Source organism: Maniola hyperantus, chromosome 13, assembly GCF_902806685.2.
Source record: "Maniola hyperantus chromosome 13, iAphHyp1.2, whole genome shotgun sequence".
Lineage (NCBI taxonomy): Eukaryota > Metazoa > Arthropoda > Insecta > Lepidoptera > Nymphalidae > Maniola > Maniola hyperantus.
Genome location: NC_048548.1, coordinates 8,419,882 through 8,445,028, shown reverse-complemented (window position 1 = coordinate 8,445,028; position 25,147 = coordinate 8,419,882). Strand labels below are relative to the sequence as shown.

At 34.4% G+C, this 25,147-nt stretch overlaps 1 protein-coding gene across 4 annotated transcripts in view; it reads right to left on the bottom strand.

Annotated features, from left to right (window-relative positions):
- Positions 1–25,147, bottom strand: part of Irk1 (Inwardly rectifying potassium channel 1) — a 47,924-nt gene that overhangs the window by 9,896 nt on the left and 12,881 nt on the right. For 2 of the 4 annotated variants that reach the window (XM_034975061.2, XM_034975060.2), the window contains exons 2-3: positions 17,871–18,407; positions 739–1,180 (exon numbers count right to left, since the gene is read on the bottom strand). In XM_034975061.2, the coding sequence (XP_034830952.1) occupies positions 739–1,180; positions 17,871–18,244 (816 nt within the window). In that variant the 5' untranslated portion in view covers positions 18,245–18,407. Of the gene's footprint in view, positions 1–738; positions 1,181–4,936; positions 5,654–17,870; positions 18,408–25,147 lie in introns of those variants that run through there. The other 2 variants (XM_034975063.2, XM_034975062.2) reach the window with 2 other exon arrangements.

The window sequence follows — 25,147 nt, the reverse complement described above, 5'->3', positions numbered from 1 at the left end:
AATTAATAAAATCAAATATAACTCTTATATTACCCTAGTCTTAAGTGAAGCTGAAGAAAAATTTATACTATAACTCTTACTCTTAGTTCTTAGTTTGAAGACAAATTTAAACTGTAACTCTTACTCTTACTCTTAGTTTTTAACAATTGGCTGAAAATCAAAGAATACAAAAAAACGTAGAGTAAACGTACTCGTAAGTGCCGATCGGTAATTACTATTAAGAGAGCATCTGGACCACAGATTGGTTTTAAATACAATTGGCTCGGTTCCAAGTTTATTTTAATATATTTACTTATCATATTAGTTTCGAAGCAGGAAGATTCTTAAAAACCCTTCAAACAATTTTGATGTCATAATAATTTTTGTTTAAAGTTTTTGTTTAATGTTCTCTAGACATGTGTTAGTTTCTAGGTAATAAAATTCTTTATTAAGAGATAAAGAACAGAACAGGTTTTTACTATTACAGTATTCGACAACACAAAATATTATATCATCGTTTTACAACATCAAAAGCTTTCATTTTATTAAATTTAAAAAAATTGCCTCATAGCCAAACTTTCATTTAACTCGTGTGTTTATTCTGTTTGTATGACTAATAAAACAACGTCAACATATTCTGAAATAATATTTTTGTTTCGAATAGGAAGTTACCACTATTTTCTCTTTTATTTCACTAATTTCATCTACTCAATTTTTAGTCGATTATCTCTAACGTATAAAGAATTGTGATTATCTTACCATAAAAGCTTGAATGAAAACACCGACAATACTTTGAAGGCACATGACAAATATTGCTTCTGGACATTCTTCATTAGTAGTTCGAGATCCATATCCAATAGTATGTTGGGTTTCAACTGAGAAGAGGAAGCAACCAGTAAAGGAGTTAACGTTATTTAGACAAGGGATAAATGGTTCGTGAGGGTCTACGGGAGGGTTGAGATCGCCGTGGGTGAAGATGATCAGCCACCAAATAAGGGCAAAGAGGAGCCAAGAGAGGATGAAAGAGAGAGCAAACACAAGTAGCGTCCAGCGCCATTGTGCGTCCACGAGGGTAGTAAATATGTCCTGGAGGTATCGGCGCCTGCGCTTGGCCACGTTCCATTGGACGACGTTGCAGTCTCCGTGCTTGAAGATGACGCGCTTTCGGACACGTCTTGCAGCATATCGGGCATTACGGTATCTGAAACAAGAAAAAGTTGCTAGTATTAGTAAGAGACCTAAATTCTAAAATAAACATAAAAAGGGTACTAACAGTAGTACAATATCGAACTAGGGCAACTTTGATAAGTCAGATGATACGGATTATTATTATTAATATAAAGTATGCCTTTGAATATTGATAACGGATATGGATATTTTTATGGAATTAAGTACTCGAGATATAAATATCAAGTGAGGGTCATATAGACATATAGAGTACCTGAAAGCTCTTTCCAGTAGGTACAAATCTGAATGGAATGAATAAAAAGCTTCTACGTGTCATACCATACTTGTTTAGTTAGGTATCAAAAAAGATTAAATTTAGTCCTCAGACCAGACCGCGTTTAGAACCCTCATACCTTTAGTTTTAAGTTCACGTACAGTACGCGGCAAAAAATAATGTACCTACATCGACTTTTATTTTCTGCCGCGTACTGTAATTAATTATTTATCACCACTATATCATCTTACAAATCCAACAACCGACAATCAAAAAGTGTAAATATTACCTATAAGAATATGGATAAGGATAAAAGAATAAATAAGAAATCTACAACGGATAATTTTGAGTCGGTGTATGAGTATCTCTTTAGGGTCGTGACCCCTTTCTGTTATATTTTAAAAATTTTTAGTGCTGTACCTACACTTCAAGGAAACTACTAAATTAAAACTTAACTTACAAATCAAAAAAACGTGCCGTAGCTTTAGTGGTCAGAGCGTCGGGTGCGATCCCAGGAGACGCGGGTTCGATTCCTGCCGGTCCGCAATTTTTGATATGTATTTAAAGTAATTATTTAGAAGTTCCCTTTCTGTTAATCACAATGGTAAAAAAATTCTTGGGATAATAATGCAGTGGGCTCCTAGATCCTTCCGATACGATTCCACTAAGAGAACGAAAGGAGACCGACAAGTTTTGGGCTCAGTCTTGGGCACAATCTTGTTACAGAAAAAAAAATTGGAAAAAATCCTTAATTGTAATATATGATAAACCAAAATCACAAAAAATAATTTGAATTAACAGTTGCTAAATACAGAAAAATATAAACGGAAATATCGACGTTATACTTATTTCTGTAATGTTTATTGTGTTATAGTATTACTGCAGTCTTCCCAAAGATAATTTTATTATTTACCAAATGTTTTCCCACTATTTTATTACAATTGACGGATTTTAATTCTTACAATATAAGGTTGGCATCTAACGTTTACGATCCGTTAAATATACATAAATATAAACCAGAAGAATATATTACAAGAATTGTTCAACAGTGATTAATGAATGAATTTATCATTTACTTATTTTAAATGTATAGTACCTACAGTAGATAACTAATGAGCTCTCTGAAGCATGAAGCTTAAAATTCATTTAAATGAGAAAAATAAATGACTAACGCATAATATTATGATGAAAAAGGAATGCTCTTTTATCATCTTTTATTGGATTTATCTCTGTGAGGCGTAGGTATGGCTTATTTCTATTATACCTAACTGTTAAATGAGTTCACTGTTCACTTCACGGTAGTTACAAAAGATTTCAACGTCATATTGTATAGAGTCTAGAGACATTGATATGAAGAAGACAAAACGTAAAATATGTGTGGGATGTAGCTACGTGAAAAATTATGACATAATTGCGTTTCATGAAAAATTGATAAAGTACCCTTTTAGCGGAATTCAGATATTCGAACGAACTGTTCCTCTAGTATCATATACCTTTTCATTTAGCTTGTCTGCTCATTTTTTCAATGTATTAAAGTACTAGCTAATGCCCGCGACTTCGTCCGCGTGGATTAACGTTTTTCAAAATCCCGCGGGAACTCTTTGATTTTCCAGCAGTGGACGCATACAGGCTGATGGAATGGAATGGAATGGTACTTTTTGATTGACAATTATTATTGTTGAATTTGTAAGATGTAATGATGGGATTACGTAAACTTAAAACTACAGATACTTACTATTTTATCTTTTATCAAACGTGCCCAGCTCTTGGCAAAGGTAACGTACCTATAATAATTACTCTGATTTTAGGACTTTTGCTTATATATTACCTTTGGGTCATATACCTTTTCGCAAGTTTTATCAATAATACTACCGAAACTAAATTGAAAGGCTACGAACCGTAAATAAATAGTCATATTAGTTCTACCACTACAGTGTTTGACGTATAAATAAATAGTCAATATATTTTTCTCCTTTGTTGGCTTTTAATTCTACTAATTGAGCGCAATTTACTTTGCTAATTGCGATGAAGAAATCTACATAATTAGGTTCTCTAGATTTCTACACTCTTCCTGATTAAGTATTAGGTAATTCAAATTCCAAAAGTAAATGCTAATTACTCAAACTCTCTACTCACAACTGGCAATGTCTTACGCGATTTCATATTATATTTAAACTAGCTTACGCTCGCGACTTTGCGTGGGACTCCGCGTGGACTGTACAAATTTCAAACCCCTAGTTCACCCCCTTAGAGGTTGAATTTTCAAAAATCCTTTCTGAGCGGATGCCTACTTTCATGCCAAATTTCATCCCAATCCGTCCAGTAGATTGAGCTGTGCGTTGATAGATCAGTCAGTCAGTCACGATGACCTTTTCCTTTTATATATTTAGATTGAATATGGAAATCTAGGTAGGTATCGTGTAACGAGCTTAATTGATCAGTTGATTGTTGACCATCATGGTGCATTAGGCTAAAGTCGAGTGGTGTTTGAGTCGACAATGGTTGCTCTGCTCGCTAATGACCCGTCTACTTCAAGTTGACAAACCGTAGCCTGATTTTAGCGAGTTCATGTGGTAAATGAAATGTCACAAATTCGCTCGCAATCCGTTATAAACAGAATTTCTGCCTCTACCAACGGTTATCGGCTATACTTATAATTTTATAAATATCATAGTTACTTATCCATCTTTCGTTGATAAACATTTTTCTCTTTCTCTCTGTTCGAAACGATGGAAAGTGAGGAAAACGATGTTCCTTGAATGGTTTTCAAGATAATTTCTATCGGAGAACATAAAATATAATTAAGTAATGATCATTAATCAAGCAATGAATTGCAATTAATTTGTTACCATAAATGTGATTACACAGGACTGAAAATGAAGTAAATTTAAATAACCAGATCTTTACAATTTTATGTGATTTCATTGCCATCGACTACACAATATGTACATCACAATATGTTCTGTGAACTAAAAACAGTTTGAGCTGAAAAGGTTTTCACATAAAAAGAACAAAATGTCAATTAGTTTAGGAAAAGAAACAGATCATATTTTACCAGATTTAATTCCATAAATAAATTTATGCCTCAAAAATAATATTGTCGTAGTCGTAAATGACTATACTTCAATATCCATCTTATTATTATAAATGCGAAAGATTGTTTGTTTGTGATTACTTTGTATTTCAAAGGATACGCCGCAAAAGAATAAACGGATCGGCGTGATTTTTCGCAATGAGTAGGTATAATTATATAGTTAAAGACCCGGGAGGCTAGAGTGACAGTGATTTTTAGAAACCTAAACGATGTGGTTGAAATCGCGGGCCTCAGCTAGTCATGTAGGTACAGATTTAAATATAGTTCTTGGTGACAACTAAATAGTGGACTATTGAAAACCACAATATACCTACGTAATAATATTATAGTGTATTCGTGGAAAACATCAGCAAAACAATTTGTGGTTGCGTCGTTGGCATCTATAACATTGAAACTAAATTGCAATTGTACATAGAACTTACTTCTGTAACTCTTCTCTCCAAGCCGACTCTGAGGAGTTGATAGGTTTGCCAGTCATAAACATTGAAACTTGACTTATGCATCTTTTTAACCCCGACATTCTTCTAAACATAAATAGTAATTTGGCTTTTCTTTATTTGAATACTCTTGTAAATTTACGAGTTTCACTACTAAGCAGCCAAGTAGCGTTGATTTGACTTTTTATGAAAGTTTTATTTGTATTACAGTTTATAAGAAGCGTAACCAGCGCTTTGATTCTCCTTCTCTAACGAACTAGTCTTTTTTCGAATATGTCTTTAGCAGGAATGACTCTGGTTTACAGGAGGGCCTCCGCTCTATCTTTCAGCAGCACGTTAATAAGAGATTCACTGAACACTTCTTTTATATCGAACAAAAGTACCACACACTTTTCCATATTGTTCACAAAAATCATTTTGAAAGAACGTAAGTTTGCTTTGATAAAATGGCGTCTCAGTGTATAGAAAAGAGTTTTCCCACTAGCTCTGAATGTGGGGAGAATTAGCCGAGCACTGAGACAGGCGGATGTTTAATGAAACAGATGCAAAGACGAATACAAACAAACACTACACGGGTACGGGCTTCCCGTGCCAACGCCGCCAGTGGCGCCGCGACGCGTCTTCACGTCGCCTATATTTTTTACGAAAAATCTTCCACCAACCAAGTAGATACCTATATTAAACACTCGTCCAAAACATTTCAAACGTTTCCGACCTCAAAAATATTTTGTAAATTAATGACTCCCGAAGCACTTGAACTTCTTATAGCTAGACGTACTCGCACCTTGATTGCGTAAAAATGTCTGGATGAATTTTATAGCTCCAGAGATTTTACGATTCCAATATGTGACGCATTAACACATGTGACGCAGATACTATCACTATCTTACGTCTATTAAAGCTATAATCGTGTTGCGTTTTGGCCAATTATTCTAAAATTACTAACGACTGTTCACTTCAAACTACCTGAATCGAAAATTTCTTCAGATATCTAGCAGTAGCTCGTGCAAAACATGTATGAAAACTTATTACAACTCTGCAACAATGACCAAATAAGTTGACGATATACGAAGAAACCTATGGATATTTTATTTTCCCACAAATTCACGAAAAAGACATCAGGATTAAGAAATAATTGTTTTACAAAGAGCAAAATGGCGAGCCAATATCGGCGAGATAACCGATAAGTAGGTACGATTGAAAATATTGTAGAAAAAACACACATCTTCCGGTCGGAAACCAACAATGTCTATTTCCTTCCAAGACAGGACTGAACATAAACAAGTAAATTTTAACAGCAGTTTCTATTTTTAAATTACTTTCTTAATGAAACTAGTGATCTGTATTAGAATAAAGAAACTCATGTTAAAAAGGATGTTGTTTTATACCTACCTTCCGTTAGGTACGACCTGCATGCACAGTTAAGATACTAAACGATACTGCCATGGCATTTAATAAGTGTCTACTAGGAAATAAAATTAGCTTATAAATGGGCGAATAATACCTAAGCGTGACCAAACTAGAATCTTTGTTCTTTAAGAGACAATACGCGATTTAATTATATACTAGGCAATTTACACCGAGTTAATTGTACGTAATTGAAATTAAAACTTTGTATCGCACAGACACTGCACCATTAATTTTGTATGCTTACTTACTTACATATATCTGCTGAATTAATTTTGCTTAAGATCACCCAACATTATTTTTTAATATAGACCTAAATATTACGCGAGATATTTAGCAGAGGCAGACCGCAGACTGAACTAAAGTGTAAGAAACTCTCGGTTTGATCCTGAATCGACGATATGTCAAGCTATGGATGACGTAAATCAAAGAAAAAGAGACTTAAAAGAGGTGATTCATAGGCTACCTAGCGTCAAATGTAGGTAGGATTTGACGCTTGCCAGTAACATCGAAGCCTCGACGTTTTGTTACAAGGTCGTGGCAGAGGTTAGTGAGGTGCTCTCTGGTCGCGCATTTTTACGGCACGCTTGATGTTCAGACACTTGCAACTCTATAAGGTTTTATAGTAATTTGCGATCTCCTCAATGTATAAATTAATTTTGCTAAAGATCACATCAGACTAGACTCACTCATTCAGATCTTTATAACAGACATAAATATGCGAGATGGGTGTTCTTAGGCGTTTTTTCCGTAAAGATGAATGCCATTAATTTACATGCAAAGTATTAGCTTGACCTCTATTCTGCAGACAGGAATAGACCTTGCTTAAAGTAGGTACTTTTTAATAGAGTATACGATAGGGGCAATGATCTAACGCGTAAATAGGTACCTACATGCTATCTTACATTTACGACCTTATTAGAGTTGAATATAGAACCTCACCGCATTGTTTTCCCAAGAATATTCTTACCATTCCATTTAATATTATACAGAAAGAGTGCGAACTTTGTGAGTTTGTGTGTATGTGGTAGGTGATCTCCGGAACCTCCGCCTATTTGAAGTTTTTTCACCAATTGAAAGTTACATTATTCGAAATGGACATAGGCTAGTTAAACGTTATTCATTCCAGGCGAACCTGTATGCCTGTAAAGCAAATGTTGGAGCCTAGAGTCTTCCACCTGAGAGTTCTCGTGAGAGTGTGAAGTCTGCCAATCTGTACTTGGCCAGCGTGGTGGACTATGGCCAAACCATTTTCATTGACCCGTGCTAAGTAGTGAACCGGCGAAAGAAGAAATCCAAAGAAGAACACAATCACACAATGATTAGCTGGTATATTATCTTAATCCGCAACAGGATAATGTACGTAAACATTTTTACCTGGAGGATATGGAGCTGCAGATATATTTAGACCGGTCGGCATATTATGAGAATATCCACGAATGAATTTCAGAGTTACATTATTGTACATTTGTAACTGAATTTAGTCCACTTCCAGACAAATGAGTGACAGTAGTAGAGCTATTGTTTTAACCAAGTTGTAACATTACGCGTTTGTGTTCATTTAATCTGATTCGAGGAGTATACACAGCTTTCCATCAAGACCACGTAGATATAAACAAACAGACGTTTAGATCAAAGTCTATGTCTATAGTTCTATACTATTAAGTATTTTTAGAAAGTTTAACTCTTTATAAGTAAGTCTGTCTAATAACTAGTTTAAGCACATGAGTGTGTGGTTTAAGTATCAATTATTTCCCTACAGAAAACCCCCTGATTCTTATATTTCAGAGTCCTTAAATTGAAAATATCTATTTGTTAGTTTGAGCTGAAGAAAGTGGCGGGGAGCTGCGGGTGGATGAGGAAGACAGATGACCGTGTTTGGTGGCTTACTCTTGGAAAGGCCTGAGTGTGTCCAGTTGTGGACGCATACAGACTAATGGAATGGAATTATTTGAGTTTTTTTTTTGTAACCCAAAAAGTTTAGGAGATATTTTCTTCTAAGCTATAAACCTGGTCTTTAAATAAGAGCAGCAAGTTCGTTCGTCAGAAATGGCGCATTAATATGGATTGAAACTAAGCAGGTGGGGATTTCTACTTCACGCCCATCAAGATATAAACATTTTTCAGCGTTTGCCAAGAGCAAAAGGAAAATGTCCGAATATGTATAATGTTTATTATCCAATTCAATTGTTTCCCAACAATAAATCATTCTGTGAGAGCTTGAACCCCCAAGAGACGCACAAATCGCATTTTTCAGTACTGAAAATTGATGCTGACGTCACCAGCATCAAGGATATCGTGAAAATGTGTAAGTACATGTTACGTCAGTGCCGACTTTAGATGAAGTTATTAGCATTTTGAATGCGTCCGATACTCATTTTCAGTATTGAAAACCGGCCAAGTGCGAGTCAGGCTCGCGCAACGAGGGTTCCGTACTACAGTCGTATTTTTTCGACATTTTGAACGATAATTCAAAAACTATGATGCATAAAAATAAATAAAAATCTGTTTTAGAATGCACAGGTGAAGACCTTTCATATAATACCCCAATTGATATAGTTATCTTACTTAAAAATTTAAAATATTAATTATTAATTCATGACCACAATTTAATTTTTTTTGTGGTATGTAAGCACAAATTCTCGGTTTTTAGATTTTTCCCCGAATGTCTGCTATAAGACCTACCTATCTACCAAATTTCATACAACGGGATGTATCCTGTAGGTTTCTTGACAGACCGACAGACAGACAGACAGACAACAAAGTGATTCTATAAGGGTTCCGTTATTCCTTTTATTATTATTATTTATTTATTCAACTCCTTAAATCTAGCATTACAGGAAATAGTCCTAATGCACTAGATTAAGCCTTAAATATTATCTAAATCTAATTAATATATTAAACTGAAAATTAAAAAAAAAAGAAAAATTATTTAAATTATATTTTGAGGAACGGAACCCTAAAAATGTATCACGTACGCCTCTTGCAGCTATTAGAGAGTAGGCATGTTCCTTGTCTTATAGGCTAAGATGAGATCTATAGAGAATACTTTAACTTTGCTTAAAGATAGAGTTAAAACGACAATTTTTATTATCTAGACGTTTTAACTCCTTACGTCTGAGTTGCGTCTGAGCAAAGTGAAAGTACACTTTATTTAGAATACGATTAGGTACCTTATGCCAGTTGAAACCATGTTCATTAATCAATCCGATTGTTTGCCAGTAGTAAATTATTCCCACCGAATAAACCGAATAAGCTTAAAACGGATTGTTTACATACATTTAACTTCGGCGCCACATAATTCAATATCAGTTGGAAGGTACATGGTAATTAAATGTGAATAGGGATCATTCACTCTGAATGGGTGAGCAACCTCGATATTTCAATGACACCATTACAGGTACATACAAAAGTACTTATTTTTTTACTGGCTTATGCTCGCGACTTCATCCGCGGGGACTACACAAATTTCGTACCCCTATATCACCCCCTTAGGGGTTGAATTTTCCAAAATCCTTTCTTAGCGGATGCCTACATCATAATAGCTATCTGTATGGCAAATTTCAGCCCGATCCGTCCAGTAGTTTAAGCTGTGCGTTGATAGATCAGTCAGTCAGTCACCTTTTCCTTTTATATATTTATATTATTTATAGACTAGCGCTTGGCTGCAATCAGACCTGCTAGCAGATGACGAGGCAGCCTAAGATGGAGCGTGCTTGCCTAGATGCCTAACCACTCTTGACTTGACTTGATTCTACTTGATCTTCACGACCCTGTAATTATACTAAATCCTAATACCTACATAATTTTCCAAAGTCCAGTTATATTTTACAAACCTACATGTTTTGGTCAGATCCATTTAATTACAACTATATAAACATAACAGGAAATTACCACTTATTATTATTATATTATTATCATAAACAGTTACATTAATAATATTATACGTAATTATATATTTTTTTTTTATTTGGTTACGTTGCTTATCTTTGTAGCGTCGACTCCCATTACAAAGACCTTTCAGAAACTCCTTGTAAGCTCAGGGTGGATCAATTATTAAATAAATGGCTCTTTCAAATCAATATAAGCTAAGACACAGCTAAGACCAGTGGCATTCTTTTTCTATACAGTTTTATATAAATACCTACAAAATGGTTCAGGATGAACTTTGTCCTCGACAACGCTTTTAATGCTGTTGCCAACTCGCTTCAATTTGGTGACACCAGAGTCTGAAATAGTTACTGGTATTATAGCTACTATCCTATTTCAGTCACACGGTTTTCTTTGTGGGAAACTGCGGGTTTGCCATCCTCTAACAGATGGCGTTACTAATTCTCATCTAATTTTAATGTTATAAAATATCTGAAGATGCTTCTAGAATTGATCGACGAAATGATCTATTATAACTGTTTTCTAAATTTTAGAGAGGCATGATGCAGTAATTTTGAAAACTTGGCTTAAATCCAAAGTGTGTTAAGATAATTTAGAGAAACTATAATTATGTAAAATAATTATTTAATAATATTTTCATTCATATATTACTTAATCCACAAACGATAGTCGTAGGTATAATTCAAGTCAAGAATCAAGATTCCTTTAATATTGCTTTGCTTCTCATGATTGTAATAATAATTATTATAATCATTCCACGTGACAGGTAATGCACGTAACGTATGAAACGATATACAAACGTGTGTGATCATACTTCACACTTTAAATATTTCGCTTTTGTTACTTTACTGTTGCCATGTGGACTTCAAGACGCGTCAAGGCTTCTTCGAAACTAGCTATAATGGTATTAACCACAAATAGTCACGACACTGGTTACCTACCTAAAACTTTTTGCCTATGTATGTACCTATCGAATACGTCAACGGTTCTTTGAACTGGTTCAGATGAGTCAGAGATATTGAAAAGTCAGTCAGTCGCCGTAGTTCCATAAGTGGTCGAAACGGAGAAAAAATAAGGAGGAAAACAGTCGGTGCTATCAGTTGGCTTGTTTTTAGGGTTCCGTACCTCAAATGGAAAAACGGAATCTTTATAGGATCACTTTGGTGTCTGTCTGTCTGTCTATCTGTCTGTCTGTCGGTCTGTCAAGAAGCCTACAGGGTACTTCCCGTTGACCTAGAATCATGAAATTTAGCAGGTAGGTTGGTCTTATAGCAGACATTCGGGGAAAAAACTGAAAACCGTGAATTTGTGGTTACAGACATACAAAAAAATTAAATTGTGGTCTACTACTAACTACTACTACTAACTAATAATTACTATTTTCAATTTTCGAAGTAAGATGTAAGATATGAAGTGGAGTATCGTATGAAAGGTCTTCACCTGTGCATTCTAAAACAGATTTTTATCTTATTGTTATGCATCATAGTTTTTAAATTATCGTGCAAAATGTCGAAAAAATACGACTGTAGTACGGAACCCTCTTTGCGCGAGCCTGACTCGCACTTGGCCGGTTTTTTCGAAGTTATTAATGTTAAGACTTTGGAAAAAGAATCAACTTTCTGTAATAATCGACGACCTTGGGTTTACGGTTCTTTATTTTTGTAAAAAAATGTTGAGTAGAATTTAGGACCAAAATAACGTCTACAGTATGTTTTCCGCAATTTTGAGTGTTACGTATAAAAACTAAAAATACATTGGTATTATTGAACGATTCTAATAAGGGCTTGTGACCGTGAACCAGTTATGTATAATGATTATTTCAACCGGTTTATTACGTATGTGTAATGTAAGTAGGTACCTACTTGCAGACCTTTCACGGGTTCGTCTTTCTAATGCTCAAAATTTTTAACCTTAGGTCATTTTACACTTATTGAATTAATCATATTAGTGATTTTAAAGTTTGAGTTCCCTTAACTATTGTATATAATATTTTGTTTTCGCAACCACTTCAAAGTATTTCAGTTCTTTTACAAATAATTTCTGTGTTATTTAGTCTTAAAGTCTTTACTTTCCTTTCTGTGGTAATAATTGACTGCATCTTTGAGTTTTTAGATTTTAGGTTTGAGGTTACTTGAATTTGTGATGGTAGGTACCTATAATTTAGGTATAATATTTATTATATAGTGAATTAGGTATTATTCTCAAGTGAAGTTCGATCATTTTATGTGTCGCTATATTGGTAGATAATGAAATCACATAGCAGCTGTATGATAAGGAAATTATTCATTCATGTTTTTTGTTTTATTTTATGGATAGTCAGTCACGCACATGGCCTCTATCAATTTTTGTGTTTGGTACTATAGGTACTTGTCTGGCACAATGATTCATTCATGAAATGACGTTATTTCTCACTAAACATTGTGACGTTGTTGTCTGTATCTGAGCAGATACCTGTTTTATAACTACACAATAAAACAAAGTCTTACCACTTTTAGATTTAAATCCTAGGAAAGTATTACAAAGAAAGAGAGAGAGAGGAGAGAGAGAGCTTAGATAATATTATATATATATATTATTATTTAATAAAATTTCTTTGAAGATATTTAAATTTGCTATGAATGAATATTTTATTTTATGAATAAATAAATTAAACAGTTTCTGAATGAAGTGATATTGCGTAACATAATTGCAAATAAGTACTTAAATAAAGTATATTTTTGTGTATATATAGGTACGCTTCATAGTTAAATTGTATCCAAATAATGAGAGGACTGACTGTTTACTCAGGTGACAGACAAACAAATGACTTGGAACAGTGCAGTTACAAACTCGTACCTACGTCTACAGTGTCTATTAAAAAGCATGAGCATAAAATGTAAAACGTATCTACAAAACTCGCGTATCAAAATGCATAATATTACTTACCTACTTCCCAACCCACAGAGTAGGTAACACGTGATTATGATAAGCTAGAATGGCGTGGTTTCCTATAGTAACTTAGAGGCGTATACAATAAAGTAACCCTAAATTATATTAGGAAATATTTACTCATTTAAAAAAATTACTGTCAAAAATATTTATTATGCAAACATCAAAAGTGGGATAAGCTGTATCTACCTTCGCACTTTTATTTAAACAATAATTATTGTACTCTTCTATCTAGTGAATATAATAAAGTACCTATACAAATGATTAAAAAAATTTAATTGAGTGTGAGCTAACATGTTCTTGTAGGTATGTATACATTCGATTCTCTGACAATAATAAACTGACCGCTTGTGGCCATCTAGAAACTTAAAATTATAAAACGTGTCTAGAAATTTAAATCTACCGCAATCGCCCTAAATAGTGATAAGGCAGGAAACGAGGGAGCTATTCCATTGCAAATAATAATATTATTATTATGTTGGCGCCCGCCACACTGAACTAACCACCGATGGAAGTATGTGATATTGAATTTTTATGTGTGAAACGTTAGGGACTGTTAGCAATAGATAATAAAATTAAAAGCCGCATTATGGCACCGTAAATGACCAGATATATTTTGCTTGACGAAATAATTCAGTTTTCTGTGAAAAAGTTTGACTCACATTAAGTGATTTCTGATAAGGCGAATTGGCTTCGATTCTGATGTTTTACACTAAACTACAATAGCTCAACAGTTACAGGAGCGGACTGAAATCCGAAAGGTCCCCGGTTCAAACCCTACCAGTTAAACTATTGTCGTACCTACTCCTAGCACAAGCTTAACGCTTAGTTGGAGGGGAAAGGGGAATATGAGTCACCATTGGCTAATATTCTTTAATAAAAGTTTACGTTTACGAGGTTTGACTATTCTAGATTAAATTAGGATAGTCTGTTTTTTAGGGCTCAGTATCTCAAAAGGAAAAAAGGACCTTCATAGGATCACTTCGTTGTCTGTCTATCTGTCGTGCCTGTTAAGAAACCTAGAGGGTACTTCCCGTTGACCTTGAATCATGAAATTTGGTAGGTAGGTAGGTTTCATAGCGGACGTAAGGGAAAAAATCCGAAAACCGTGTATTTGAAAAAATAATTAAAATGCGTTCATGATAAAATAATTAGTATTTTCAACGTTCAAAATAATATTACTACATATACTAAGTGGGATATCATATGAAAGGGCTTTACTAGTACATTCTAAAACAGCTTTTTATTTATTTTTATGCATCATAGTTTTTGAATTATCGTGCAAAATGTCAAAAAAATACGACTGTGGTACGGAACCCTCGTTGCGCGAGCCTGACTCGCACTTGCCCAACTTTTTTATTAAGTACATTGATTGATAAGAAAAAGATGGGAATACTTGCGCTCACAATCAGCACTATAATATTATTAGCTGTCAGTTTCACGTATTATACCTATCTATTTTTTGATATCTCTATCTTATCGTCTTGTTGAGGCTAAGTATTTAATTTAATCAATAAGCTTCGAAACTGGTCACGGTCCCAACGGCAAGACAAAGAGTATTGAGACAAAAAAAACATACAGTCGAATTGAGAACCTCCTCCTTTTTTGAACTCGGTTAAAAAGTCATAAGTGTGATTTTACGTCCAAGTTTTAAGTTCAAAGGAAGTGAACGGCCTCGTGACGTTCTTGGTACAGTCGTGCCTAGAATTCGCGAAGCGTAGAAACGCTTCAATTATAGCAATTTTTTACTAGGAACTTTAGCATTTTATAATAGGTGCGGGGACTGCCGACGCGACGTGACGACTTTTGGAAACCTAATAAAAAATACTAGGTTCCTGTCTTATTATTATAATTAGTCGATGACTGGACTTCAGATTTTCACTATGTTTTCACCTATGTATCGACGCGATGGCAATCGGGTTATGAGGCGGGAGGCGGGGTGCAGGTGTGCGGGACGTTCCCTCCCCGATTGCCATCTCAACCTGTCGCGTACGGCGTAGGTACCTACTGTATATAGTTAAGTTATATTTAAGTAAGTCAAAGCTTATTAAATGTCGGATTGAAGCAGGCGTGACTTTGCAGAATTTGCTTGCTTTTCCTGCATGTTTAGTAGTGGGAGTGCGGGTGGTGAATACCACGTGTTGTAATGAGTCTGTTTTGGCGGATTGAACGAAAGGTGAAGGAAAACATCATGAGGAAACCTGCATGCCTAAGAGTTTTCCATAATGTTCTCAAAGACGTGTGAAGTCTGCTAATCCAAGTAGATGGGTTCATGGTAAGTAGCTTTTAAGATTTGTGCCTTCATATAGTTAAGTAGGTTAGTAACATATACCTAGTAGCTAACCTACGTTCCTTTACAGCTGATAGTGTAGTGTTTTATGGCTGCTAGAAATCTTACGTTAACCTATTTTCCTTTATTTATTTGACCGCTATTTTCACCGGAAAATTGCCATTTGAATATTATATGCGTTTATTTTATTGCCAATGTGACACCGTTTTCGATCAGTGACTTGTATTGGTTGTATTGTTAACGGACTAAGTTTTTTATTTATTTTTTATTTTTTAAATTCTTTATTATCAATAAACATTTTACAAAACATATATAACGGTATATTATAATGTTAAACTTAAATTATTAATACTTACAGGCTAAGTCGCGCCTCTTAAAGTTTATAAAGGAATATTATCTTACACGTTTAATCATAGATAACTAAGTATTAAGCTTATTTCAAACTACATGATATAAATCTTACTATAGTCCGGCCAATTTTTACTAAAAATTGGTACGAATGTTGGGAACGCCAATATTGACCAGACTATAATATAATTTATATCCCAATTCCCGTAGTATGAAATAAGGTATAAAAGATCAAGTACCTTGTTTACTTATAGCCCAGCAATAAAAAATATAATATTGTATTACTCGTGTTGCTGATAGAGACTAGAGAAAGCAAATGGAGTTGCTTGTGACACAAGAACTTGAAGATTAAAGGCGCCTTTGTTACACATATCCTATACATGCAAGTACGGATCTATCGATGATTTCAACTGACGCGAATCTTTATATGCATCACAGTATTGCAATAGGATAAAATTGCTATTCAACCATGACCAATCATAGAAACATAAATTAAGGATACATCAAGACATTCAGTGTCAAAGGAGCGCTGTTTGGTTAGAGTCTGCCGGCGCGTCAGGTTTCCTGCGGCCCCGTGCCGACCGCGGTAAAAAGAAGGACATCCGTTTCCTTTGCGTAAATTTTGCATACTGCAAGATGTTTAACTGGCATTTTTTTAGTTCCACAAAGTAATTTGCTAGCGGAAGAAGCGTTCCTGCAAATGCATTCTAGTCTAAATATCTATGTGCTCAGAATTTTTTTTCTAGATAGCAGTGGCGTGTACAGTTTCAAGTGGGTTGGGTTAATCCAATATCCTACTCTAATACAGATTGTTAAAATTGTCAGTGCTTTTCGCATGTATGGAGTGTACCCCTAGCTTTTTGAAAAACTATCCATGTTTTAAATGCGTAAGTGTATTTGTCCTTCAATTTCTCAGCTCCAACGAATAAACGGGTCGACTTGATTTTTTGCATTGAAAGACTGCGTAAATAAATTGAACAAGCAAGTCAATCTTATCGTAATGAAGCCTTTTACGGAGAAATAGTAAGAATAATAAACTCGCAGGCTATCAAAGTGGCAATTATAAAGTCGGGGTCGATAAAGACGCAATAAACCCTGGCGACAACGAAGCCATGTGGGCGCCACTGGTCTTGACCTCTATGTCTTTTTAATGAGAATTCTTCTCTCAAATTGAGTACTTAACTACGGAGATAGCATCTACATTTTGCACTGAAGGTATCCTTTTAGATTATTGTTGCATAAACATTTAAAGAAGGATGATATTTTTAACCGACTTCCAAAAAGGAGGTGGTTCTCAATTCGGCCCGTTTTTAGGGTTCCGTACCTCAAAAGGAAAAACGGAACCCTTATAGGATCACTTAGTTGTCTGTCTGTCTCTCTGTCCGTCAAGAAACCTATAGGGTACTTCCCGTTGACCTAGAATCATGAAATTTGGCAGATAGGTTGGTCGTATAGCCACACATAAGGGAAAAAAACCGTCTGTCTGCCTGTCTGTCTGTCTGTCTATCTGTCCGTCTGTCTGTCATGAAACCTACAGGGTACTTCCCGTTGACCTAGAATCATGAAATTTGGCAGGTAGGTAGATCTTATAACTGATATTTGGGGAAAAATCTGAAAACCGTGAATTTAGGGTTAGATCACACAAAAAAAATTAAATTGTGGTCATGAACTAATAATTAGTATTTTCAACTTTCGAAGTGAGTGACTATATCAAGTAGGGTATCATATGAAAGGTCTTCACCTGTACATTCTAAAACAGATTTTTATTTATTTTTATGCATCATAGTTTTTGAATTATCGTGCAAAATGACAAAAAAATACGACTGTAGTACGGAACCCACATTGCGCGAACCTGACTCGCACTTGGCCGGTTTTTTTTACATTAACGTGTAAGATTAATTTTCAGTAGCGTGTTACAGCAAAAATTGTTCGAGTATTTTCTATTTTTTCATGGAGATAATAAACTGCTCATAAAAAGTATTCGTGTGTAGGCTGTATAAAATGAATTACCGATATTAAAAACATGAAAGTGAAAAATACACAAACAGTACTCACCTAAGAAGAAGGTTTAGGGCACTATCGTTCCTAGTATGGGTAGGAACGTCTTTGACACTGGAAGGTTCACTCCGCACACCTCTGAGAGACAAGCGCAGCTGCCGAGGAATTGTACTAAGAAGACCACTGCTATTTCTTCGTTGATTCAGACTTTTTGAACGCGTTAACTTGTTAGCTTCTAAATCGATCCCCGCAGGAAGGGAAACTTCATCACCACTTCTCGAAATCGTTCCACTGGACGCGTTTGTTTTGATTATTGTAGGTACAGCAGATTTCACATCTCCCAAGAGTTTCTCCCAAGGCGACTCGCCGTCCTCTTCCGAGATAGTTTCAAAGCTTCTTGGGCCAACAGACGATGTCGTCTTGTCAGACATCTTGGAGTAAGGGTAAATAAAACTAAGGAACGAAAGCAACGGAACGCAGCAGAACAGACACCACACCACTTCGTCACTTTGGATTTTTAGTTTCTTGACAACACTTCACTCTTATCATAATATCCATTTGTAAATCATAATGTTTGGGGTAGAAATGTTGACACTGAAACAAAGAAAACAGCATTATAGCAAACGCAGTAAAGGGAAAACCGAATCAATTACTTTGAAATAAAACTCAAAAATCTGACTTATAAATAAAAACTCAAAAATCCAGTAGTAAAAGGTGTCATTTACGAATAACATTATTATATTAGTTTGTATAATGTAAAGAAACGTTAAACTTCTGAAAGTTAAAGACTTGAAAGTAAAAGTCGTACCCAAAGCCAATTACTAAAATAAGCCTTTCTGAATTTTTCTTTTGGAGTAATTACTTACTCACAAGCAGATTGCGAGAAAGGCATTTCAGAATCAGGCGATAGAAATGAGAAATAAAGTGGTTTTACTACAGATTTAACTTAATAGTTTAGAAATATGAAGAGTGTAGTTATAACTTATAGCCGACATAGTCATGCTAACGATCTAAAATTATACAGTAGATTATATCTAATGTATGGAAGGCAACGATTTTAATATTATGCTCATTTCTCGTCTATAATCTGATCCTATAACAATTTCTCCAGATGAACCGCAATTAGGCCTTATCGGATCACATATTTTTGATATCGTAGAAAATATTATAATTCATACAAACAAATAAATTGAATAAGGTGATAATATATCTGTCGAATTTAATACCGGGACAGAATAAGTAATTTTTTATAATACTTAGAAAATAACTACATTAAAAAGTAATGGTATAATTACGAAAATAACACAGATAGTTACAAGAATATATATCGAATCTAAGAAAAATAACCACTATATTTTATTACTATTCAGCTAATAGCTAGTAAAATACAATGTATTTCTGTCATAACTTCCATAACCAATAAATATGCATTTGTTGCAACGGTTAAAGTATAAACCAACTGCGTACCTATTTTAATGCATATAACGGGTACATAATCGACAAATAAAAACAAAAATTAATCGTGGTATGTACCCGTTATATACATTAAAATATGTCGTTAAACCACGAAATAAGCTTAAAATCATTAACTGCGTACCTAATTTGTGAATACAATTGTTTATCTTAAAACAACGCCATCAAGATTTTTTTTATTAAACATCTTGTACCTATTTGGCCTAATTCGTCAACTAGGACCACTTTTATGCTAACAGGACCTACTCTATCGTTAGAATAAGTCGGAATTTTAATTGGTGTGTGCATTCGCCTTGTAAGCAACTACATGATGCCCGCGACTTCATTCGCATGGATATATTATATAGGTTTTTAAAAATCCTGTGGGAACTCTTTGATTTTCCGGGATCAAAAGTAGCCTATGTCCTTCCCCGGGATGCTATCTTTGTACCAAATTTCATCGAAATCGGTTAAACAGATGGGCCGTGAAAAGCTAGCAGACAGACAGACACACTTTCGCATTTACAATATTAGTATGGATTAACGTCTTCGATTACGGATTAGGTCAGTACATTTCTAGACTAAGCTTTTATAATATTCACTGATATATAACAAATAGCAAGTAGTCTATACTTTACATCACTCCGTATCTTACTATGATTTCATCTGTTTGTAAGCATTTACAAAATCTATGAATCAAAGATAGGAAACCCTCTTTTTTCTCAACTCGAGAATTCACTTATGAAGATCATTTCTCAGGAAGTGATTTAGAGGCATCAATATAACTATTAAGTAATATTTTCATAACTTCTGATGACTAATCTGGTGATTCATTATGACTGATTGTTATTGTTACCTCACTAATGGTATGGCTTATTACTATTAGATACCTACCTAGTTTTTAAAATACCACTACATACGTCATTCTAAGTCAATTGTAGAATAGTACCTATTGTATGAATTTCAATACATACTTCCTTTATCCATGATATCAATACAGTAATAGATAAAAAACTGTCTTGTTTTTAGAGGCCAGCGAGGTAATATTAGATTTTTGATAATAATCTATACTAATTCGATTGGATCTTTCGATTTGACCTTTAGGACGAATCCATTCATCATTTACATTTTGAAAATTATATTTTTCAAGTATCGATAACATTTTGCCCTAGAAAGTTTTTAATTTTTTAGCTCCGGCCTCAGATTTTCGGAGAAATTCGATACAGAATTTCGTTCTGAAAACATTGAAAACTAAAAATTCATACTATGACCAGTAGGTAAAACTGTAGTAAAGTATGGTAGTTTTGTCGTCAAAAATTAGCATAGTGACAATAAATAACCTGCAGATGAAGTTAAATAAGAGTAACAGAAATAGGTTAGTAGGTATGCTGCGCACGGTAGGTAAATCACCGTCTTAAAATAATTTCTAATCTTATATTTGCACGCATTATTATTAGAATTAGTTGCTATGGTGTTTAACCTAGGTATTCAGATAATGTTGCGTCGTCTAGGACGCCTAGTTATATTACTGTACGAGATCCAAATAAATAATAACTCATTGCAATGTAATATTAGGTACAAGGTAAAAGTAAGGTAACTTAAAGTTTTGTAACATTCATACAAATATAATATGATATAGGTAATAATCATAAACTGAGGAATAGCTTCTAATATTACATTTCCTAAAGAGTTCAGTATTAAAATATTCATACACTTTTATGTTAGGTGATAAATAATTTAAAAAAAAATTGAGCAACAAAATCAGAGTCAATCTAGTAGACATCATTCCCTTAAATTGCTCTAACCTTCAAAACCAATCTCAATTAAAATGTTAATAATGGAAAAATATATTAGAATGGAACGGAAAATCTACTGAGACCTCGAAAAAAAACGAACCCACATTCCCTTGATAAAGGTACCTACTTAGCTAATAGCTGCTGCATATATCCTTTAATCTGATAGCTAACCTAGTAGTCTTTATATCTATGTGAATAAAGCTGATTACTCCATAGTCCACACCCTTAGTACAATCGTTTAGGTATATGAAGTAGAGATGGACCATTTCATGGTAGCATGTGAAACATTTATGTGAAAAACCTCTCATAAGTTACTCAAAGTAGACCGCTAAAAATCACAAAGCACGAAGTGTGAAACTTATTACATTTTATTTTGATCCCATGAAGGGTTTGTTTATAGATTGAACATGCCACGTTCAATCTATGAACAAACACTCTTTATAAAATTCTTGTCAATGTCATACAAGCTAAGACGCTAAAGAGCGCGAGCAAGAACACACGTATCGCGGCATGTTCGAATTTCGAAAGGGGCATTTGGTACATTTTATGGAAAGCGAATTTTTGCATCTACAATATTAAGTGCAAAATTCACATTCCGTTAAAAGCCACTTGTGAAATATCAGCGCTATTGATCTTAATCACAATCTCTAGTTAAATTAATGAAGAAAACGATTGTAAGTGCGAAAATCGAAAAATAATTTGCCATGAAAAATAGCCTGTGAAATCACTGTGAAGAAAAATTATAATTTCACCAAATGAAAATGATTTAAAAGTAGCAATCTCTAAAAGTGTGTTATATTTAAAATATCACCCACGTCTGCCAAGTGTCCCGTTCAGCGAATGTGGGTCAATGCTCCAGAAGTCCAAAACCGTACAGTAAACTTTGATATCGATTTAAAGCAGTCATGATATTTGGATAACTCAGAATTTATTATGATATATTGACCTACTTGTTTATGGTTTATTTATACAGACCTGCTGGTATCGTTAGATAATTTGATGAGCTGCAGCCTGCAGACACTTGCAGATGTTTTGTTTCGTATATTTGATAGAGAAATGAATTCGAGAACATATTTTACAAACTTATCTAAGTACGTGTAGAGATAGTAGACTAAAATAATTTAAGTTGATATAGAAAGTAGGTAGGTACTAGGTACGATGAGAAAGATTTTGTGAAACTGTCAGAGACTGAAACTGAAATGCTTTAGTAATAAGTAGTGAACGTTTGGAAGTTTGTTACGCCTTCACGCCACAAGAGAACGGATTTGGCTGAAATTTGGAGATGGAGATACCTGATACCCTAACTCACATACTTTCTATCCCAAAAAATCAGTTTCAGCGCGATTTTTTTTAAACCTATATCTACGCGGACTAAGTACTTATTAATTAAATAAGTAGGTATTTAATTTTCGTTTGAGCAATCATAGTGTGGATTTTAGAGAGCGGAAAAACTTGATTTTATTAGTATTCTTTTGTTTTCAACGCTTTATTGTTTTCTAATTTCTAATGTTATTCAAATATATGTGTAAGTTCTTTACAGAACGGTAACCTGCGTAAACGAGGATAAAAATATAGATAATAATTATTCTTTGGAATCGATTGGTTATAGACTTAATAAGCTATCGTTAGTATTAACATACTCGGCGCCATAATTATTTAGTTAAAATGCCTATTTAAAATAACTGGACTTGGTTCCGTGTTAGTTATTACGTACATTTATACTTAGGTATCGGTTAGTTACCTATCGGTTAGGCGCCACTGCCCGTATTTATTAATTTTAAACAGCATTCGTAGACAAATTCGTTGCAATAAATAACTAGGAAAGTCGAGGTTAACTGGTGGATACCAGGCGCCTACAAACACCACGACCATTGAATTCCAGGTAAAATTCCACTGAGCTGGTTAACTAGGACCTGAAATGTCAGCTAATAATTCACTTGAATGCCATTCTATTCCATACCACATCGAAATGCTTAACGTGCATGTAACATAGTTTACCCTAGTTTCATTATTATTTGATATAAATCATCACGGATCACGGTCTATTGTAGAGAAATAAAATATAAGTAAATTATTTTTAAATATTTCCACGCATCTATTTTTTTTTTTTAATTTATGACATCGTTACCCTTTCTCTTATCACATTCACAAGTGACAGCCTTTGGTTGGTCGCGATTACAATTAATTTACTTTACATATATACGCTACGATGAATGACTTTTAACTAAGACATGTACGTTCATAAAATTACATGTCAAAAGTCAAAAGTCAAAAGTCAAATGATTTATTCAAAATAGGTAATAAATTACTCTTATTGATTGTCTGGTATAGTGTTAGATTTGGCATATGAAATCCGTGGCTAGTAGAGCATAGAAATAATTAGAAATTAAATTTTAATAATACAATACTTACGTGTGATAAGATATTATATACACTACCTAGTTTCTTGTACAATTATTTGTGTATTCTCTAAATAAAATGCCGAAATTTTGACTAAGAAATTAATTTGTAATTTGTGAGTAGGTAATAGATACAAAATTACTGAGATCGCAAATAGGTAGGTACTCACGCATTATGATCCGATTGTAATGGTTTTTTATTTTTACCCGAGGTTCTTAATGGCACCACGATGCTACTGTTTGGCTATGAAACTTTGTGGCGATATCCAGATCTTTAGTAATTTCCAGATCAGTAAATATTCAAATGACCGGAGCTTGAAATATCCAAGTAGTGTACCAGTCGTATCCACTCGTGTCGTGTGACGCCATTCATATCACATAGATTAATAACTCCAAAAGGGTTATTATGATCCTTTGTTTACCGAACAAATAACCGTGAGACAGGATATAATTATTATGTTATTATAGAATTAACATATCAAGCAATCAAACCATGGTATAACCGTAGGCGTAGCGCCTCGTGCGCGCAAAGTCGTGTTTGTTTAATCAAATAATCAAGTAAACAAGGTTGTTTTTTACAACTATTCAATAGGTAGGTACTCGTAATATATTTTTCCTGGAATCATATATCCATAATATTATGTATCAATGCCTTGTGAGTGAGTCTCCCAGTCTGTCTATTTGTAACATTTTCATGGCATAGCCGCTGAATTAATTTTGACGTTCGGCACAGAGATAGCTTGGGTACTGGCTGGAGATGGACATAATATAGGAAACTTGTTGTCCTAGGAAAGCAATAATGATTTTGTCGGAATAAAAAAAACAAATTCAACATGGGCGAAGTTGTGGTTAAATCTAGTTTGTTTATTGTTTATTATGTTAATTTCTAATTACATAAACCATATTATACACATCTGATAGGTAGACGGCTGAAGGTACCTACTGTGAAAATTGATTAATTTCGTAAAAATCCTTTAATGCCATCACGGATACTGGGTAGCCGTAGTATTCAGAAGAGAAACCGGGCGTAAAAGCAAGTCATAAAGATAGGCACTATCAATGACGTACGTACCTTGAGCTTATAAGGCACAATATTTTATGGTATTTTGTATAACGTTTTTCATAGCATATTTTACAGCCTTCAATTTTCTATGCACCATTGTTTTTGTAGTCGTGTTTATTTTGTGGTTCAACAGAAGGTACTTACTTACAATTTATTCTGAAAGAATGTTGATTCCAATAATGATATGTGTGAAATTTCTTCGATAACAACTGGTGGCGATTGTGGTAGTATTCCGTGATTAACTATTATTTTTTATAATAATATGAAACAGCAAAGAAAATATACCTTAAATCTCAACGGTCGAGCGGACTGAAACCCGAAAGGTCGTGCGCCCGTTGCACTACGCCCTATTGTCGAACGAAATTCTTAGCACGAGCTTCGGTTAGTTAAAGAAGCCGCCTACAAGCTTTCGAAATGTGGATCTGCAGGAAAATGCTCAAGATAACCTGGAACAGCTTTACACCGAACACTAAGGCACTGGAAATGGTCCACAAAGAGAGAGAACTCATGTCCACCATCATGCGGAGGAAGCTCGCTTTCTTTGTACATTTACAGGGAGGAGCCCAATTGTCGTTCCCAAGATTAAGACCACGCTTCTTCGAAGCGACAATTCGTTAGTGGATG